Source organism: Daphnia pulex, chromosome 5 (assembly GCF_021134715.1).
Source record: "Daphnia pulex isolate KAP4 chromosome 5, ASM2113471v1".
Lineage (NCBI taxonomy): Eukaryota > Metazoa > Arthropoda > Branchiopoda > Diplostraca > Daphniidae > Daphnia > Daphnia pulex.
Window position 1 is genome coordinate 6,097,784 of NC_060021.1, and position 14,956 is coordinate 6,112,739.

At 41.4% G+C, this 14,956-nt stretch overlaps 3 protein-coding genes and 1 long non-coding RNA gene across 9 annotated transcripts; all 4 read right to left on the reverse strand.

The window, feature by feature from the left end:
- Positions 1-3,301: 3,301 nt before the first annotated feature.
- LOC124193760 (calphotin-like) lies at positions 3,302-5,173 on the reverse strand. Its single transcript, XM_046587722.1, has 3 exons — positions 4,970-5,173; positions 4,703-4,835; positions 3,302-4,639 (listed from the first exon to the last, which is right to left on the reverse strand). The coding sequence occupies exons 1-3, from the start codon at positions 4,985-4,987 to the stop codon at positions 3,525-3,527; spliced, it is 1,266 nt and encodes a 421-aa protein (XP_046443678.1). The 5' UTR covers positions 4,988-5,173; the 3' UTR covers positions 3,302-3,524.
- A 967-nt stretch (positions 5,174-6,140) lies between these two features.
- LOC124193761 lies at positions 6,141-6,957 on the reverse strand. Its single transcript, XR_006874454.1, has 4 exons — positions 6,808-6,957; positions 6,560-6,740; positions 6,381-6,473; positions 6,141-6,304 (listed from the first exon to the last, which is right to left on the reverse strand). It is a non-coding gene; the product is annotated as an uncharacterized LOC124193761 (long non-coding RNA).
- Positions 6,958-8,993: 2,036 nt separating this feature from the next.
- Positions 8,994-9,860, reverse strand: LOC124193613 (glycine-rich cell wall structural protein-like). Its single transcript, XM_046587524.1, has 3 exons — positions 9,724-9,860; positions 9,473-9,647; positions 8,994-9,375 (listed from the first exon to the last, which is right to left on the reverse strand). Exons 1-3 carry the CDS (start codon positions 9,736-9,738, stop codon positions 9,239-9,241), a joined length of 327 nt encoding a protein of 108 aa, XP_046443480.1. The 5' UTR covers positions 9,739-9,860; the 3' UTR covers positions 8,994-9,238.
- A 176-nt stretch (positions 9,861-10,036) lies between these two features.
- On the reverse strand, positions 10,037-14,763 carry LOC124193710 (hornerin-like). 6 transcript variants are annotated; one of them, XM_046587678.1, is made up of 5 exons: positions 14,411-14,763; positions 13,085-13,218; positions 12,800-13,010; positions 12,656-12,718; positions 10,037-12,555 (listed from the first exon to the last, which is right to left on the reverse strand). In XM_046587678.1, exons 2-5 carry the CDS (start codon positions 13,097-13,099, stop codon positions 10,169-10,171), a joined length of 2,676 nt encoding a protein of 891 aa, XP_046443634.1. In that variant the 5' UTR covers positions 13,100-13,218; positions 14,411-14,763; the 3' UTR covers positions 10,037-10,168. The 6 variants fall into 6 exon arrangements, with proteins under 6 accessions (XP_046443634.1, XP_046443637.1, XP_046443632.1 ...); XM_046587681.1 differs by having other exon boundaries at positions 13,085-13,227; XM_046587676.1 differs by having other exon boundaries at positions 13,085-13,241.
- Between the last annotated feature and the right edge of the window lie 193 nt (positions 14,764-14,956).

Sequence of the window (14,956 nt, forward strand, 5' to 3'; positions counted from 1 at the left end):
CTTTTTTTTTTAACTTCTTCGATAGACCGTCACGTCATGCGTCTTATATATACACGAGGGGAAACCTGGAAAATCAGAGAGAAATGTCGACCGCGCGTCTCTATTTATATCCCCCATTGATTCTGTTATTTCGATTTATTTCCTTTTGTGTCAATTGGAAAGGTAAAAAAAAAAAATTCCGAATTTCATGCGGGGTTCTTTTTTTATTTTTGCGGTCATTTGGTATTTAAATTTGGTGGTGGGCAAATAATAGCTCGGCGGATAGAGAAGGATATGTCGCCGATGAAGAATGTTACTGAACTCATAAAACAAACGACCAAACTGAGCTCTGGCATTTAATTTTATCGCTGTTGGCCAACTGCGTGTACTAAAGGATGCGGACTTGTTTCGTTAGTTCAGTCTATAGCTGTCACCAGCCCAGCCAGCACGAAAAAACAAGTTAAAAAGGAAATGATTGGCAAACTTGAATTTCCTTTGATGATTACAATAAAGAATGTTGACGGCTGACTGCATTGCTGCTGCTGCTGCCGTTATCTTATTTGATATGTGTGTGTGTGTCTGCGATTCTCTTGTCCCGCGTCCGATCATTACGCAGCAGCGGCTACTGCTGAAATTTTCATTTTCTTGCGATTATTGCCAGTGCCGGCGCAGCAGTTGGCGGTCATCGGCATCTCTAAACATGTCCAAACGTGGTTTTCTGATTTTTTCTGTTTTTCTTCTTTTGTTTTTCTTGTTATTCTTCTTGTTTTGTTTCTTCCTCGGCTTTTAATCAACAAAAGCGCGGGCTACTTGAAGCGTTTATCCCGTCATATTTCCCCGCTTTTTACTGATTACTGGACGTGCCTAATGACGGAACGAATGCAAAGAGCCGCGCCCTAAGGAAAAAAACGAAGAAGAAGATGAAGATGAGGTCATGGAACAGCGGGAGCTTTGCGTTTACAACCGACCAAAATAAAAGTCGGGGAAATGGAAATATTTTTGAAACTGAACGGGGGAGACCAGAAAATAACAAAAAAAAACAGGAAAAGGATTCAAACAACTGCACAAGTTGCAACACACAACAGGACTATTAGTTTTGATAGGTGGATGGCTGTGCTGGCTGCTGGATGGATGCTGATGGTGGTGTCTCCATATGCATCTTCATCCTTCAGGAAACACATCACGGCAGCAGCAGCAACCAGGGATAGTGAGATAGCGCAGCCAGAGCGGATGATGATGATGGCGGCGATCATCATCATTTGCCTCGATCGCTGCTGCGAGCCGCCGCTACATGATGACAGAGCTCATCTTTTGTTTTGAGGGGGAGGCGACCCCAAAACAAAAATGGGAATTTTAATATTTCTTTTTTTTTCCTCCTTAAAAAAAAATAATAATGGAATTACAGATAAAAAACGAGGTTCTGGGTCTATGTATCTAAAATAGAAAGAGGAAATAATCCGGACACGATAATCTCCTATCTCTCTCCCTCGCTCGGCAGCTCCTCCGAGTTATTACGAAATAAATGCAATGACCTGCATTCGCGCGGGACAAAAATGTACGAAGCCTACATATCAGCAGACAGATATGAAGGCCATCAGTGTCAGACTTTGCATTCATATTATTATTACTACACATTTGATGGATATCCGAAAAGTTTTATTTTCATTTTCTAAAGGGCCGACATGTATATAATAACGTCTGTGTATGTGTATTTTTTACTGGTCTATGGGGGCCGAACCCTACATTTATAGATATTAAAAATTATTACATTAGAAATGGAAATTATGCAATCGCAGCTGACGGATTAATATAACTCGCAGATCAAAAAAATAAAATAAAAAAAGAAGGTTTTGATGTATCCCCAAACGGGCTATACTTTTTTGGAGGTTGTTTGACGAGTGAGAGAATCACTTTCTGAGAAACTGGGAAAGAGAGATGCCTGGAGCTCCTGTTTCTTTTACTCTGATTTACAGCCACTTGCAGTGTTAACATTTTTTCTTTCTGGGAATCGAAATGATGCGGACTCTTCTTCTTCTTTTTTCACTTTTATATTTGGAACAAGCCGAGAGAGAAGGATCAAGTGCTGTGACCAATTCGAAACCACATGAGCAGAAATTACACAAAGAAGAAGAAGAAGGGAGGATTTTCATTGCGTTCCACAATTTAATTAAAAATAGGCAAGTAGGACACTGCACATTTCGAACGCAGAGTTGAAAGTTCTATTCTCCTCTTGCACAGCAGCAATGCGAGATTGTTTGTTGCTTTGATGATGACGATCTTACATATAAATAGTTCTGCTTGCCTGTTGGATAATTATCAAAGAATTTCGGGAATAAAACGAGTTTCTCAGTTAAAGTATAAAGAGACGAGTCGCGTATGTATACGACAGAAAAGTTTTTCGGCATGCACTGCTGGGAAACCTTCGTTTTCGTGTCATCAATCAATAGAGCAGAGCAGCAGACCCGGAATTCACGCAAACACGTTTCTTTGGTTTTGTTTTGTTTTCCTTTAGGAAAAAAGAAACGAATCGTATAATAATGGGAGGAGAATATGCGCATAACATTGTATATAGAGGAGTGCGATACGTAGTACTATGTCTGTGTGTGAAAGTAACCTCAAAGGTTTCTTTTCTGTTGTTGTTGATGTTGTTGTTGTTGCAGAAAAGTTACAAAAAAAGGAGGAAAAAAAACTGGTTGGAACTACTCCACTAGACCAGCCGACTTGATTATCTTGGGTCAGTTGTTGCTGCTGATAAGGCTTCGAACGTTCGCCGAGACAACAACAGATGATTCCGGTTATTTGACTTTGTTTTTGTTCCTTTTCCCAGCACTGGCCAAAATTTGGGTTTGCTTCTACTCTAATAGGGCGGACTCGCCGTCGGCAAAGATTCATATTCATCGAATCTTTTATTAACAAAAAGGTGGGCGGACATCTGAGTCGAGTTAATGAATTTGTAGACCAGGTATGGCGATCTTTCGAATTGATTTCGCTCAATTGCGTTTCGTCATCAGAGAAAATGTGCGCAGCACCAAAGTTTGGCCACAACGCAATTCCATTCTCCTATTCTTTTTTCCATTCAGCAATTGATCCAAAGGTTTCGTCATCAACCCTGTGACATTGAACGAACTGCAATTGTTTTTTTGGTTCACGAATAGAGCTACTGTTTAATCTTTTCTTTTATTACAATTGAAAAAATAAAAAAACTAGAAAATCCCGCGGGAGGTAAGCTCTTCTGCCATCTAACGACGATGTCAACCACTGGAGAGACCACTGAGAATTTCGTGAACGTGAGCGGGAATTTTTTCAAAAATTTAAAACACAGTTAAACATGAAAAGTTGTGTGTATTTGATCTCGTGGGTACAACCCATGTGAGATTGGAGATATTGAATTGAGACATTTAACATAATGTGAATAAAAGGTTAGTAACGCACTTGAGTTTCATACTTTTGTTATGCAACCGCCAAAACAAACTGACTTGTTTGAGGCCTTCAGCTTTGAGATAACAACACCATCACAGCTTCAAGGAGATGACACACTTTGCTCTTTAACGTTCATCGCTGTTGTTATTGTTACCTCCTTCTTCTTCACTATTGGCTCCGTTTTCTCCAGCTTTCGTTTCCTCTTCTTCTTTACCTTCTTTGATTTCATTCCCCTCTCCTTGTTGATCCTTTCCGCCAACTTCCGTGGCACTTTCCACCTCCCCATCAGGAGCATTGGCAATTTCTGTGGCGCTTTCAACGATCTCAACTATCGCCTCAATCACGTCAATCTCCGGTTCATCAACTGGATGAGCAACTACTTCGGGAGCAACTTCTTCGGGAGCAACTACTTCAGGAGCAACTACTTCAGGAGCAACCACTTCAGGAGCAACTACTTCAGGAACCAGCTCTGGTTCATCCACCACCTGCGCTTCAACTTCGCCGGAAACAGGTTCGACTTCTTCGGCAGACAGAGGCTCTGCCGCTCCATCAACAACTTCAGCCGACAGCGGTTCTTCCGCTGTAACAACTTCCGGGGCAGGTGGAGCAATAACGGCAACGGGGGCAACGACCTCGGCAGGTGGAGCAACAATCTCGGGGGCCGGAGCCACAACGGCCGGCGTGACCAGCTCGCCACCGGTGGCAGGTTTTTCTTCTATGGCCGGCGAACCGACAACACCTTTCTCTTCGCTTACGGGCAACGGAGTTTGACTACCTTTTCCCTTGAACGGTTTGAACGCGGTGAAAGGCTTCTTGTTGGTCAAACCGTAGGCGCTGGCCTGTCCTGTGTTAGTGCTGCTAAAGACGCCGCTGGAGACACTGTATCCGGAATGAGTAGTACCACCAGTTGTTCCCTGACTGGACCCGTAACCGCTGCTGATGGGTGCCGTACTTACGGGATGGACGTACGCTGGTTTGACGTAGGCCGGTTTAACATAGGCGGGTTTAACGTAGGCTGGTTTAATGATGTACACAACTCCTTTGCCGTGGTGATGGTGGGGGTGGTGATGATGCCCACCTTTACCGGGATGTCCGTGTTTACCGTGATGAGCTCCTTTGCCTTTCGGACGAATAGCATCCCATCGAAATAGCGGAACTCCTTTCGGAATTCCGTAGCCTTGGCCAATGTATCCGCTGCCGTATGACTTGCTAGGGACGCCATAACTACTCTTCACTTTTCCTGAATGAACGTTTGATTACAGTTATTAGCTTATTACACGTCGGGTGAATTTGATTCAATTACCGTAAGTAACTCCGCGGGGCACAGACGACACCTGGTATTTGGCTTCAGCCAACTCCAAATCTTGCCAGGGGGCAGCCATATGATTATACTGGACGGACGACATCGCTCCGAAAATCACGACGAGCATCGCATTCTGCGGGAGGAGGAAATTCCCAGACACAAATCAAATGGAAATTCCCAGTGGGGAAAAAAATCAATCAAATGAAAACGTGAGCGATTAGAAACAGGATGTTTTAGCAGCGCAATCAATAAATGTGTACTCTATACCCTCAAAATGATCAGCATTGCTGCTATAGTTCAATCACAAGTGATGATGTGGGAATATTTCAACTGTTTTCACGATCGAACTGAAAAAATGTGCTGCGTCCGGGACTAAGAGCTGATAAGTTATGTCAACATTTGCTCTGAGAAATTTTCCTTTTATAAACCACTCAAGTCTAAAAAGCGTGATGCGGCAGCAAAAGGGGGAAAACGTTTCCTGGCAATTAATAAGGAACAAGTGAAACCAAGTCGCCATCGGAGAAAACTTGCAAACTTGCTTACATTTGAATTGATTGAACACGCGGAAACGGAAAGTAACAGATAAGGTTTTCTAAACTGAGGAAGAAACCGGATGACTTCCCATATCGTTTCAACTAGTTCCTGGACCGTCTCAGATGGGAAAAAGTTGGTCCGACTCCTTTCACGTTTCCTGTGTTCCCATGTAATATTGTTGACTGGTCATTTGTGTATCTTATTATCTCCACTTATTAAATCTACAACATTATTTAAGTAACCTATTTCCATATAGCGCATCTTTCGTCTAAGGCAGAAATAGAAAATGAAATATTGGAGTTGAAACTTTCACCCAGGCAGACTGTACACATGCGTTGAGTTAACAATTCTAATCGTGAAAAAGTGCAAGCAGTACGTTTGACTGCTTTTACTCCTCAGCGCGATAAGCAGGTTGCGATAATAAGACCGGATAAACCCCAATTGGTTATTTGACAGTCATAATAATAATAATAATAATACGGGTTTCCCTTTCTTTTGTCTGGATTTGATATATACCTGTCTCAGATATACTCGTCTATAATTGCGGTATGTTCATGTCTGCAGCTTCTGATTGAACGACACGTTTCCAAAGAAAAAAACCCGTTGCAATTGCATTGTTCTACTTGTGCGGACTTGTGTAACAGAAAAAACAAAACCTGACCAGTTATCTGGTCCGATTTCTCCCAACCACTCTTATTGTATTGAATGGTAATAATGGCTGCATTCTTAATAGACAGCAGGTCACTAAAAAATGAACGGTCAATCAACTTTCGATATCAATATTCAATAATAACCGAATACCGACTGGACAAAAGTAAAAGGCTATTCTTATCGTTGATTTGCTTCATATATAGGTTGCAGCACTCATTTTTGTTCATTCAACTTGATTAAATCACACGGAATATTGTTTTTCGTACGGATATATCTTTTATTGAATAAATCTGATTTCATCGCAGCATGTGAAATGAGTGGATAACACGATATAGGTATTTATGTATACGTCTAAATGATTTTTGAAAAGTAATCAAAGCGCTGTCTCTGGTGACCGCATTAGGCACTCTCCTTGAACTGGAATAGATATTCGCAAGAATAAGTCGAATGGCCTGACGGCTAATTGTTTTCTTGTGATTTATTCTGTTATTACCTTCTGTTGCCAACGCCCTGGAATTTCCCCTTTTTTCTCCTAATTCTTATTAACGACCTTCTTCGCTGGAACCGCCACCACCTCCTCCACCTCCTAGTCGATTGAAAATAATAAAGTAGAAGATTAAGTCAGGCAACCAGAAATACATATTCCTTTTTTACAGCGTATTAATATTTTACCTCTGTACTTCTTCTTCTTGTGCTCAGCAACATTCAAATCATGAGAGATGGCCGTCTCTACGGGGCTCGTCAGTCCGCTCATTTCGGCCGCAATTCCCAAATCCTGGGCGGTCGCAATGGGATTAGCAGCTGCCTCCATGGTGAAAGACACGGCCACCAATACCGCAAGGAGCATCGCAACCTAAGCGACAAATGCACAGCGGTAAGGAATCAAAACAAGGAGAAATGACGAAAACTTAAAAATTTACTTTGAATGAGCCCATCGTTGTTACAGCGAATCCAGAGTCCTTTTTCTTCTTTACTGGGAATACAGCGGATTATTGTTACTTGTAAAACAATCGTTGGTGATGTGACGAATCGAATAAATGTGTCTCCGTTTTATACGTCAACAACTTTAGCCCATAGGCAATATTTATTGGTGAAATGCTGATTGACAAGTGAGTTTGAGTTGTCTGGGGCAGTTATTCGTTTATTCCAAGGACAAGTGAAAGGCAAGCAATAAATTCTACCGTTGTTTTCGAAACAAGAAAATGTGGGCTCGAGTCAATGAAAGGGTCATACTTTACTATCACAAGAGAAATCATGGCTCGTAAGTCGTAATAAGACAGAAAAATCCATGAATTGAAAAACAATAATAGTTTATGAATGTACCATTTAAAATAATTTCCATTTGCATGTATACTGTTGACACCCCTCTGAACGTCAAAATGTCTTTTGTTTTATTCGTCCGACGACTTTTTTCCTCACCCGTTCCCTTGTTTCAATTTTTACTTTTTACTTTTTTAGCCGCCATTATGGATTTCCATAGCGCGGATTTCGAAGAAAGACTTTGGTTTAGAGATTCATTCTCTTCCTGTCGCTAAAAGGTTTACACAATCTAATTTGCATATTTACATGTTTTTGGTCCCAAAAAGAATGTAGTCAGTTTCGCGCAGACCACACCTGCACACAGCATACATCCGCCGTGCTGTTGCCTGTTGAATAGTTTAGTTTGACTAGTTGTTAGTGATCTGACAGCTGTTTTCTAACAGAGGTATTCAAAAGGCAACGTGCAAGGCCGTGACACAGTGAGAAACGTTTTTTTCAAAATATCCACGAAAAAGGAAAGAAAATTCCGTTCAAATTTTCCCATGTTTAATGAACAGTGGCGATTTTGGAACTCGTTTTGCAACTCTTTTTCGGTTGAGTGAGTGGGACGATTTCTAGAAAGTAGGTGGCCTGTCATTTGGAAAAGCGACAAACAACTATAACCAGCATAGAGAAACACCGACGAAAGTGAATTTCAATTATATAGTCTCTGTTTATTTGTTTTCAAAAATACAAATGCCAATTGTGGATCGCACATCGATAAAATGTCCAGCTGTAATAATTGCGAGCTGGAAACGACGTTTAGAAGAGAAAATCAAGAACGAAAGGGCTACAGAAATAGAGCATATGATATGGATAGTAAATGCGGATGCATGTTTTATGCAAACACATTCTTCAGCGGCGTTCCTCGCTGGATCCACCGCCGCCGCCACCGCTGCTGTGTCCGTAACTTTGTCCGTGTCCTGTAATTGGCGAACGACGATTCAAGAATCAGAAGCTAGTTCAGGAGAAAATGAATTTGAATTTTTACCTCTGTATTTCTTCTTCTTGTGCTCGGCTGCGTTCAAGTCAGGTAAGACGGCCTCTGGTATGGTGCTGCCAGCCACTCCCAAGTCTTGGTTATCGACGATGGGAATACTGGCCGTCTCCAAGGTGTAAGCCACTGCCACTAAAATCGCAAGGATCAAAACAATCTGCGTTTTCAGATAATAACACAAATTAAACATTTAAATTATACAAATGGCTATATCGCAATTTTGACGAGAAATTCAATTACTTTGATGGAACCCATTGTTGCTGGCAGAGAGTTAAATAACTAAAGCGAAATTTTGCGAATTCAGTTGGACTGGGTAGAGCGAATAATTGGTGTCCCGATAGAACAAACTGTTGGTGTTGATTTGATGATCCAGTTTGGGGACGGCTGTCCTTTTTATATTAGATTCATCTGACGGTTGCATCATAATGTCTCGATTTCACGCTTGAATAGTTGCTAATGAGCTGGACATAAACGAACGATTTTTTCGTATTCAAATATGTTTCGAGTCTAAGAGTGAAAGTCATTCCTTTTTTTGTGTTGTAGAAAAAAAAACTTGATCGATCATTCAACGTCTTTATTCGTCCAGTATACATTGATTTCTAAACCCGTCACATTCTCTACTGATGAATTTTTCAAGGGAAAATCCAAGGGAAATCTATTCGTGAAAAAGTTCACAATTCATTCCCTTTCGCCCATAAGAAATTTGACGAAAAGGGAATAACTTAAATTTCGTGATTTCTTATCTCTCTAATAACGATTGATTTATCTAGACTCTGCACCTTTATACTAAACTTGCAGTGTAAATACCTATCTGTTGTTTTCGTTTATTTCTTGTTTGTATAATCACGCACGTATACAAAGCACTGAAACGGATGCAGAAATAGAACATTATGAAATGTTACTCATTAGTTTTGTTTGATAAAATATGAAAGTCGAGTTTCTCTTTCGTTTGCTAAATTATATAAATAATTTTTTTTTATTTAAAAATTTTGTAGATCACCAATAATAATTTCACTGGTCCTTGTTAAAGGTCTTTAAGCAAATTTGCAAGTGGTTCAACGTCCTTCTTCACTTGATCCACCGCCTCCACCACCTCCACCCCCGCCTCCTCCTCCATATCCACCTCCCCCTCCCCCATATCCATATCCATGACCATATCCATATCCCCCATATCCACCACCTCCTCCATATCCTAGGGAATATCACAAGAATATCACAAGAGCGATTTTTAATAAGATGTACACACGCAAACGTTTGTGTCAATTTCTGACGTTTTAACATCTTATTACCTCTGAACTTCTTCATTTTGTGCTCGTCCGCATTCAAATCTTGAATGTAGATGGGGGAAACGAGATCACTCTTCACTTTTGCCATTTCACCATCACTCTTTGCCATTTCGGCGTTGGCCTTGCCGGGTAGTACAAAGTAAGCCAGTGTCGTGAAAATCACGAGGATTAACGCAACCTGTTCAAAATCGCAATATAATAATTAAGTAACAATAAAAAAGATAATATAGAAATGAAAGCAATAAATACGTTACTTTTATCAAACCCATTTGTACTTTTGGATTAGGAATAAAGACTTGAACAACTCAAACGCGGAGATGGATGATGCTGCTGAAAGAGCAAACAATCTCAGATGTGATGTGGGGATTTACTTGCAGTCGACTCTTTTTATGCTGTCGCCATTTCGCTCCAATTGCGACGTGTGACATATGTCATGATAATCAGCCAAACGATCTTTTGTGTCGTTTGACCTTGCAGTGTGCGAGTGAATGTGAAAGGAATGTAACTGACAGCTAAAAACTGACCGAATTATTTTTAGCGAAAAATTCTAAGAACATTGCGAAAAAATTTCAAAAAACTTAATCGGTGTATTGATTGTAAAGCACACAGCACCGTACAATTGAACTCAACAAACAGTTATGATTCGATAAAATGAAAGATCTCTGTAACGATGAACAAATTGGATGAGAATAAATGGCATCACGTCACAACTGGTTTTTTGTGTCCCCTCGTTAATCGGCGAAGTGGAATGTAGTACGTATCGATTGGTAAATATGGAACTAGCATTGGTAGTGTAGCGAAGGGATCGCTGCCGTCTTTCCCGGAGGATCCTTTAACATCTTTCCCAACAACGGCAGAGTCGTTGGAAAACAAATGAGTAATACCTTCCGTCGTAGTTTGAGGTTTGTATCTGGGCAAATATCGGACAGCCGTATTATGAGCGTTGCTGGATCCACTGCTTCCAGCACTCGTTTGTTGCTTATTTAATTCTCTTTGGCTTCTTCCACCAGATCCGTCGCTTCCAGAAAATAAAGTATCTTCCGGTTTAGATGTGGGTCTGAGTCTTGGGATACGTGTTTCATTAGCGTTACTACGTTTTCCGTCATCAATATTTTTCACATTTTTAGAAACCTCGCCGACATTCCCACTAAACCCGAATAGAGAAATAACGGCAGGTTCCATCCATGGCAATGGTCTGTACCTTGGAGTATGACGGGTGTGATTCCCTTCAGTCAGATTGACTGCTGTTACTTCAACTCTCTCGGAAGTTGTTTTTTCAGTTAATGGCGTAGGTCTTGGTCTGGCAGGACGGCGAGTGCTACTATTACCAACTGATCCTCCGCCACTGTTTCCCAATGTGCTGCCTTTCGTCACGACTCCAGAAGTCGTATTTCTAGATGCACTACTAGCCGCACCGGATCTTCCACGTTCGCTATCGACAGAACCTTTATTACCAACACTTGCTCTGTTGCTATTCACTTTTCTGTCATTTCCAGGTCTTCCAGGGGAAACCGAACTGCTCACGATGTGCGATGCGCTGGCCTTTCCGCTGCTGTTGGATTCGATTAGAGGTGTGATGCTGAAGCATCCGCCAACGCAATCAGGGTTGCTATTCTTTTCTTGACTTGTCCCAGGTGTACTCCTGACGGATGGTGAGGTTGTATTCCTAGTAGATCGATTTTCATCTTTCCCCTTGTTTGCATTGGTCCTTTGCTCGCCATCGCTCTTCGTTCCTGACGACGAGCTGTTAGTTTTCCCACTGTTGTTGCTAACCGGTGGTCTATTAGTGGATCCATTGTTTCCATTTCCGGAATCCTTATTGGCTGCTACTACATTTGCCGGACCGTTTTCGTTGCTGACATTCAAAATGCTCCTTTTACCGCCAGAAGAAACTGTTGCGCTGCTACCATCAGTCCCGGCTTCTGATGCTTTGCCACTGTTCGGAACATCAGCACCTGTGGCTGAGCTTTGAGGTGATGCTTTTTCACTGTTTTGACCTTTTTCATTATTGGCGGTTGAAAAGTGGACGCTGACGGAAAATGCTTTTTCGCCACTGTCATTGCCGTCAGTTTGGAAATCTACTCTGACAGTATTGTTTCCATTTTCGTTGTTCGAGCTGCCACCTTTTGTATTGATGGAGACGTTGATGGTTTTCCCATTTCTTCCGCTTCCGCTAGTTGGAGCTGCAGTACTACTTGTTGCAGGTGTAACTGGTGTAGTACTTCCCTCGACTTCGCTATCGGATAATGTTTCGTCAATTTCACTAGTGCTCCGCTTTTTCCCGCTGGCCTCGGATGCACCGGTAGCACTGCTTCCAGATCCGCCGTCTCCTGCAAGGCTGCTTCCGGATTCACTCCCTCCATCTGCAATACTTCCAGATTCGCTGCCTTCGTTTACGTTGCTTCTGATGGCACCTTCGGATTGATTTTCGCCTGTTCCGACACTTTCGTCTCCGCCTGCATTGCTTCCGGAATCGTTGTTGCCCTCTAAAATACTGCCGATGGGTAAATTCTCCCATGTTCCACTGCTGTCTCCATTTCCGTTGTTTTCAGATGAGCCACCTCCACCTCCATTAAAGCTGCTTCCGTACGAATCGTATCCAACTCCGCTGATTCCATATGAAGTGTCTACATGTCCGTACGAGTTACCCACATATCCGTACGAGGTTCCTACTGCTCCGTACGAGGTACCTACTGTTCCGTAGGACTCTATAACGGCTCCGTATGAATTGCCTCCGTTGCCATTGCCGTGGCTTTCAGACGAGCCACCGCCATGGTTGTTGTTGCCGCCCCCGTATGAGTAGCTGTATCCACCGCTTCCATAAGGAATGCCTCCTTTGCCTTTTCCGTAAGATCCTCCTTTTCCTTTGCTTCCGTAACTTTTTACTTTGCCATAAGAGCCTCCCTTTCCTTTTCCTTTGCTTCCGTAGCTGCCCCCTTTTCCTTTGCCATACGATCCTCCTTTTGCTTTTCCGTAGCCTTTTCCTTTGCCGTAAGATCCTTTGCCTTTGGCTTTACCCCCGTAAGAGCCGCCTTCGTGTTCGTATGAGCTGTATCCGTCGTCGTATCCGCTGCCATAACCGCCTCCTACTCACAAGCAATTAAGAATAGTCAAATTAACATTTTCTTAAACAGAGTACAGAGATGAAGACGGGGGTAGATTAGCTTAAAATGAATATGCATTTACCTCCTTTTCCTTTGCCTCCTTTCCCCTTTCCTTTTTCTTTTTCGTGAGAGATCACAACGTATCCTGAACGGATCGAAACATTAGGATTGAAAAACGATGTTCGATAATTTATTATGACGTATTGACGAAAATTGAGTTAATTACCTCCATTTCCCTTGTCACTTTCACCGTAGTAATCACTGCTGTCAAGAACAGATGGCCTATGATATTGTAGACTACCAGCATAAGGTTGAACGTAATGGACGGGACTAATGTGTCTTTTTCCATGGGTCGCTGCTATCGGTTCCAAATCGCCTTTAGTATTCTTTTTTGCACAACCCACCGCTGTCACTAATGCAGCAGCAATCAGAGCAATCTGTTTCAAGAGAACAAGATCTATATTTGATACTGACCCATTTGATACTTAACAATTGGCTGAAAAATAATTACTTTTAAAATCGCCATGGCTGCCGGAGAACGATTTCACAGTTGCAGTTCACGAGGGAATCTTTAATGCGTCCTAGTAGAGGAAGAGTTGTCGGGAGTGTAAAGTTTTGGTGTAGCAGCGGTCTCACTTTTATAACCTAACAATGCTTTCCATAAATGGCTTGAATGAAAAAAATCGAATTTGAATCGAAATTTGAATTGTTGACACTATTATTACCAATCAAGGAGAGAGTGAAAAGAAGTTGCTAGAGAAAATACTGGAAAAACGCGCGAGACCAACACGTTGTGGAGTCGAATGAGGTTACTTTGAACTGAGAGTGAATTTAAAAAACTGAAAAAACCGCGTAAAAAAACAGGCAGTTTTGAACTTATTTGTTGTCGCATAATCTACGAAGTGAAAGGAAGCAGCTGGAGAAAGCAAATTAACTTTTACTCGGCAATAGAAACCTGATCAACTTGTTTGATTTCTCCTGGTCGATTCACCACTCCCATATTCGTTTAATAAACAGTAACAATACTTCGTAATGCGAACTAAATTTGTCAAGGAATTTGTTTTCCACCGGTTCACTAGGAGTATAACCAACTTTCCTCTGGGTTAGCAGCTCTAGTAAAATATTGTGTTTGCCTTCACTGTGACAGATGACGCTTTTCTGAAAGAGTAATGTTAGTGAAATTTCAGTTTCAACGGCGAACACACCCAGAAAAAAGTTTCTCCAACAAGAATCTGCTAATCTCAGAAGAATCTTCTTCCTTTTTCTATTTATGCGTCTAACCAGTCGGTTTTCTAGAACAGGTTCTTGACAAAATCGAACGCGAATGAAAAGAAACTTGTCTTATTACTATTACCATTCAAGAAATCAGATTAATAACTAGAGAACATATATGCATCATCCGTCTAAGCCGGTCTAAGAAAAATTGTCAAAATGACTTGACTCACTTAATTGTGTACGTCCGTAATTAATTTAGAAAGGGATTTGAGGAATTTAAATCAAAAGCGTTTTTTTTTCGTTTACTGGGGAGGAATAATAATAATTATCATGTGGACCCTGCTGTCAGACACTATGCGGAAGTCAAAACAAATTTGCAAACTGTAGGTACCTTAAAATTCTACTGTGCGTTCTGTGTAAAAGATCGTATTCTATAGGAATATCTTAGTGACATTTTTGGGTAATGAATATCTAATCAATTTCCAAACATTTTGGCTGCTGTAGTTGAATTTTAAATGTTGTTGTAGATTACTCTGAAATATTTGATTAAATAGGAACTAGGAAATGTCGGAGATTGCTTTTGTAAATCACCCCTTCATGAAGAAAAATTTAATTGATTTACCTTATTAGTTCTGCTCCGTGGAGTTGAAAATAACTGAAATCAGCCAAAGAATCAGCAGACAAACTACTTCACCTGAAACTATCGCACGCGCTTCTGTCAAATCAATAGTCGATGAAGTGCGGTGAACTAGCTAGTGAAACCAGATGCCCATCAAACTTTCATTTCTTGTGTCGCGATCGCTTGCGGTCATTCTAATAGTTGCAGGAAAAGCAGAGCCAGTTTTTTGTTTTATTCTCAGTTTCTGAGCGTGTTCCTGTCATCACGTCACTTGACATTCCGGAAGCTGGTTATACTTCTCTTGTAGTATCTATACTGAAGTTGGGATACGTTCGTAAAGCTGCGAATTTTTGCGCAAAAACGCGCCTCTTATTCTAATTGGCTGAACTAATAAGTTCCGCATCTGTGACTGTGACTTGTCTCCCGTCCTGCAGTGCACAAAATAAACGGCAACTTTAATTGCTGCATTGCACAATCTAAAAACGGTAAAAAACTTAGGTCGGATTAGGCGGATGAGCCCTATGTGACTTCCATTGATAATAGAGTGGA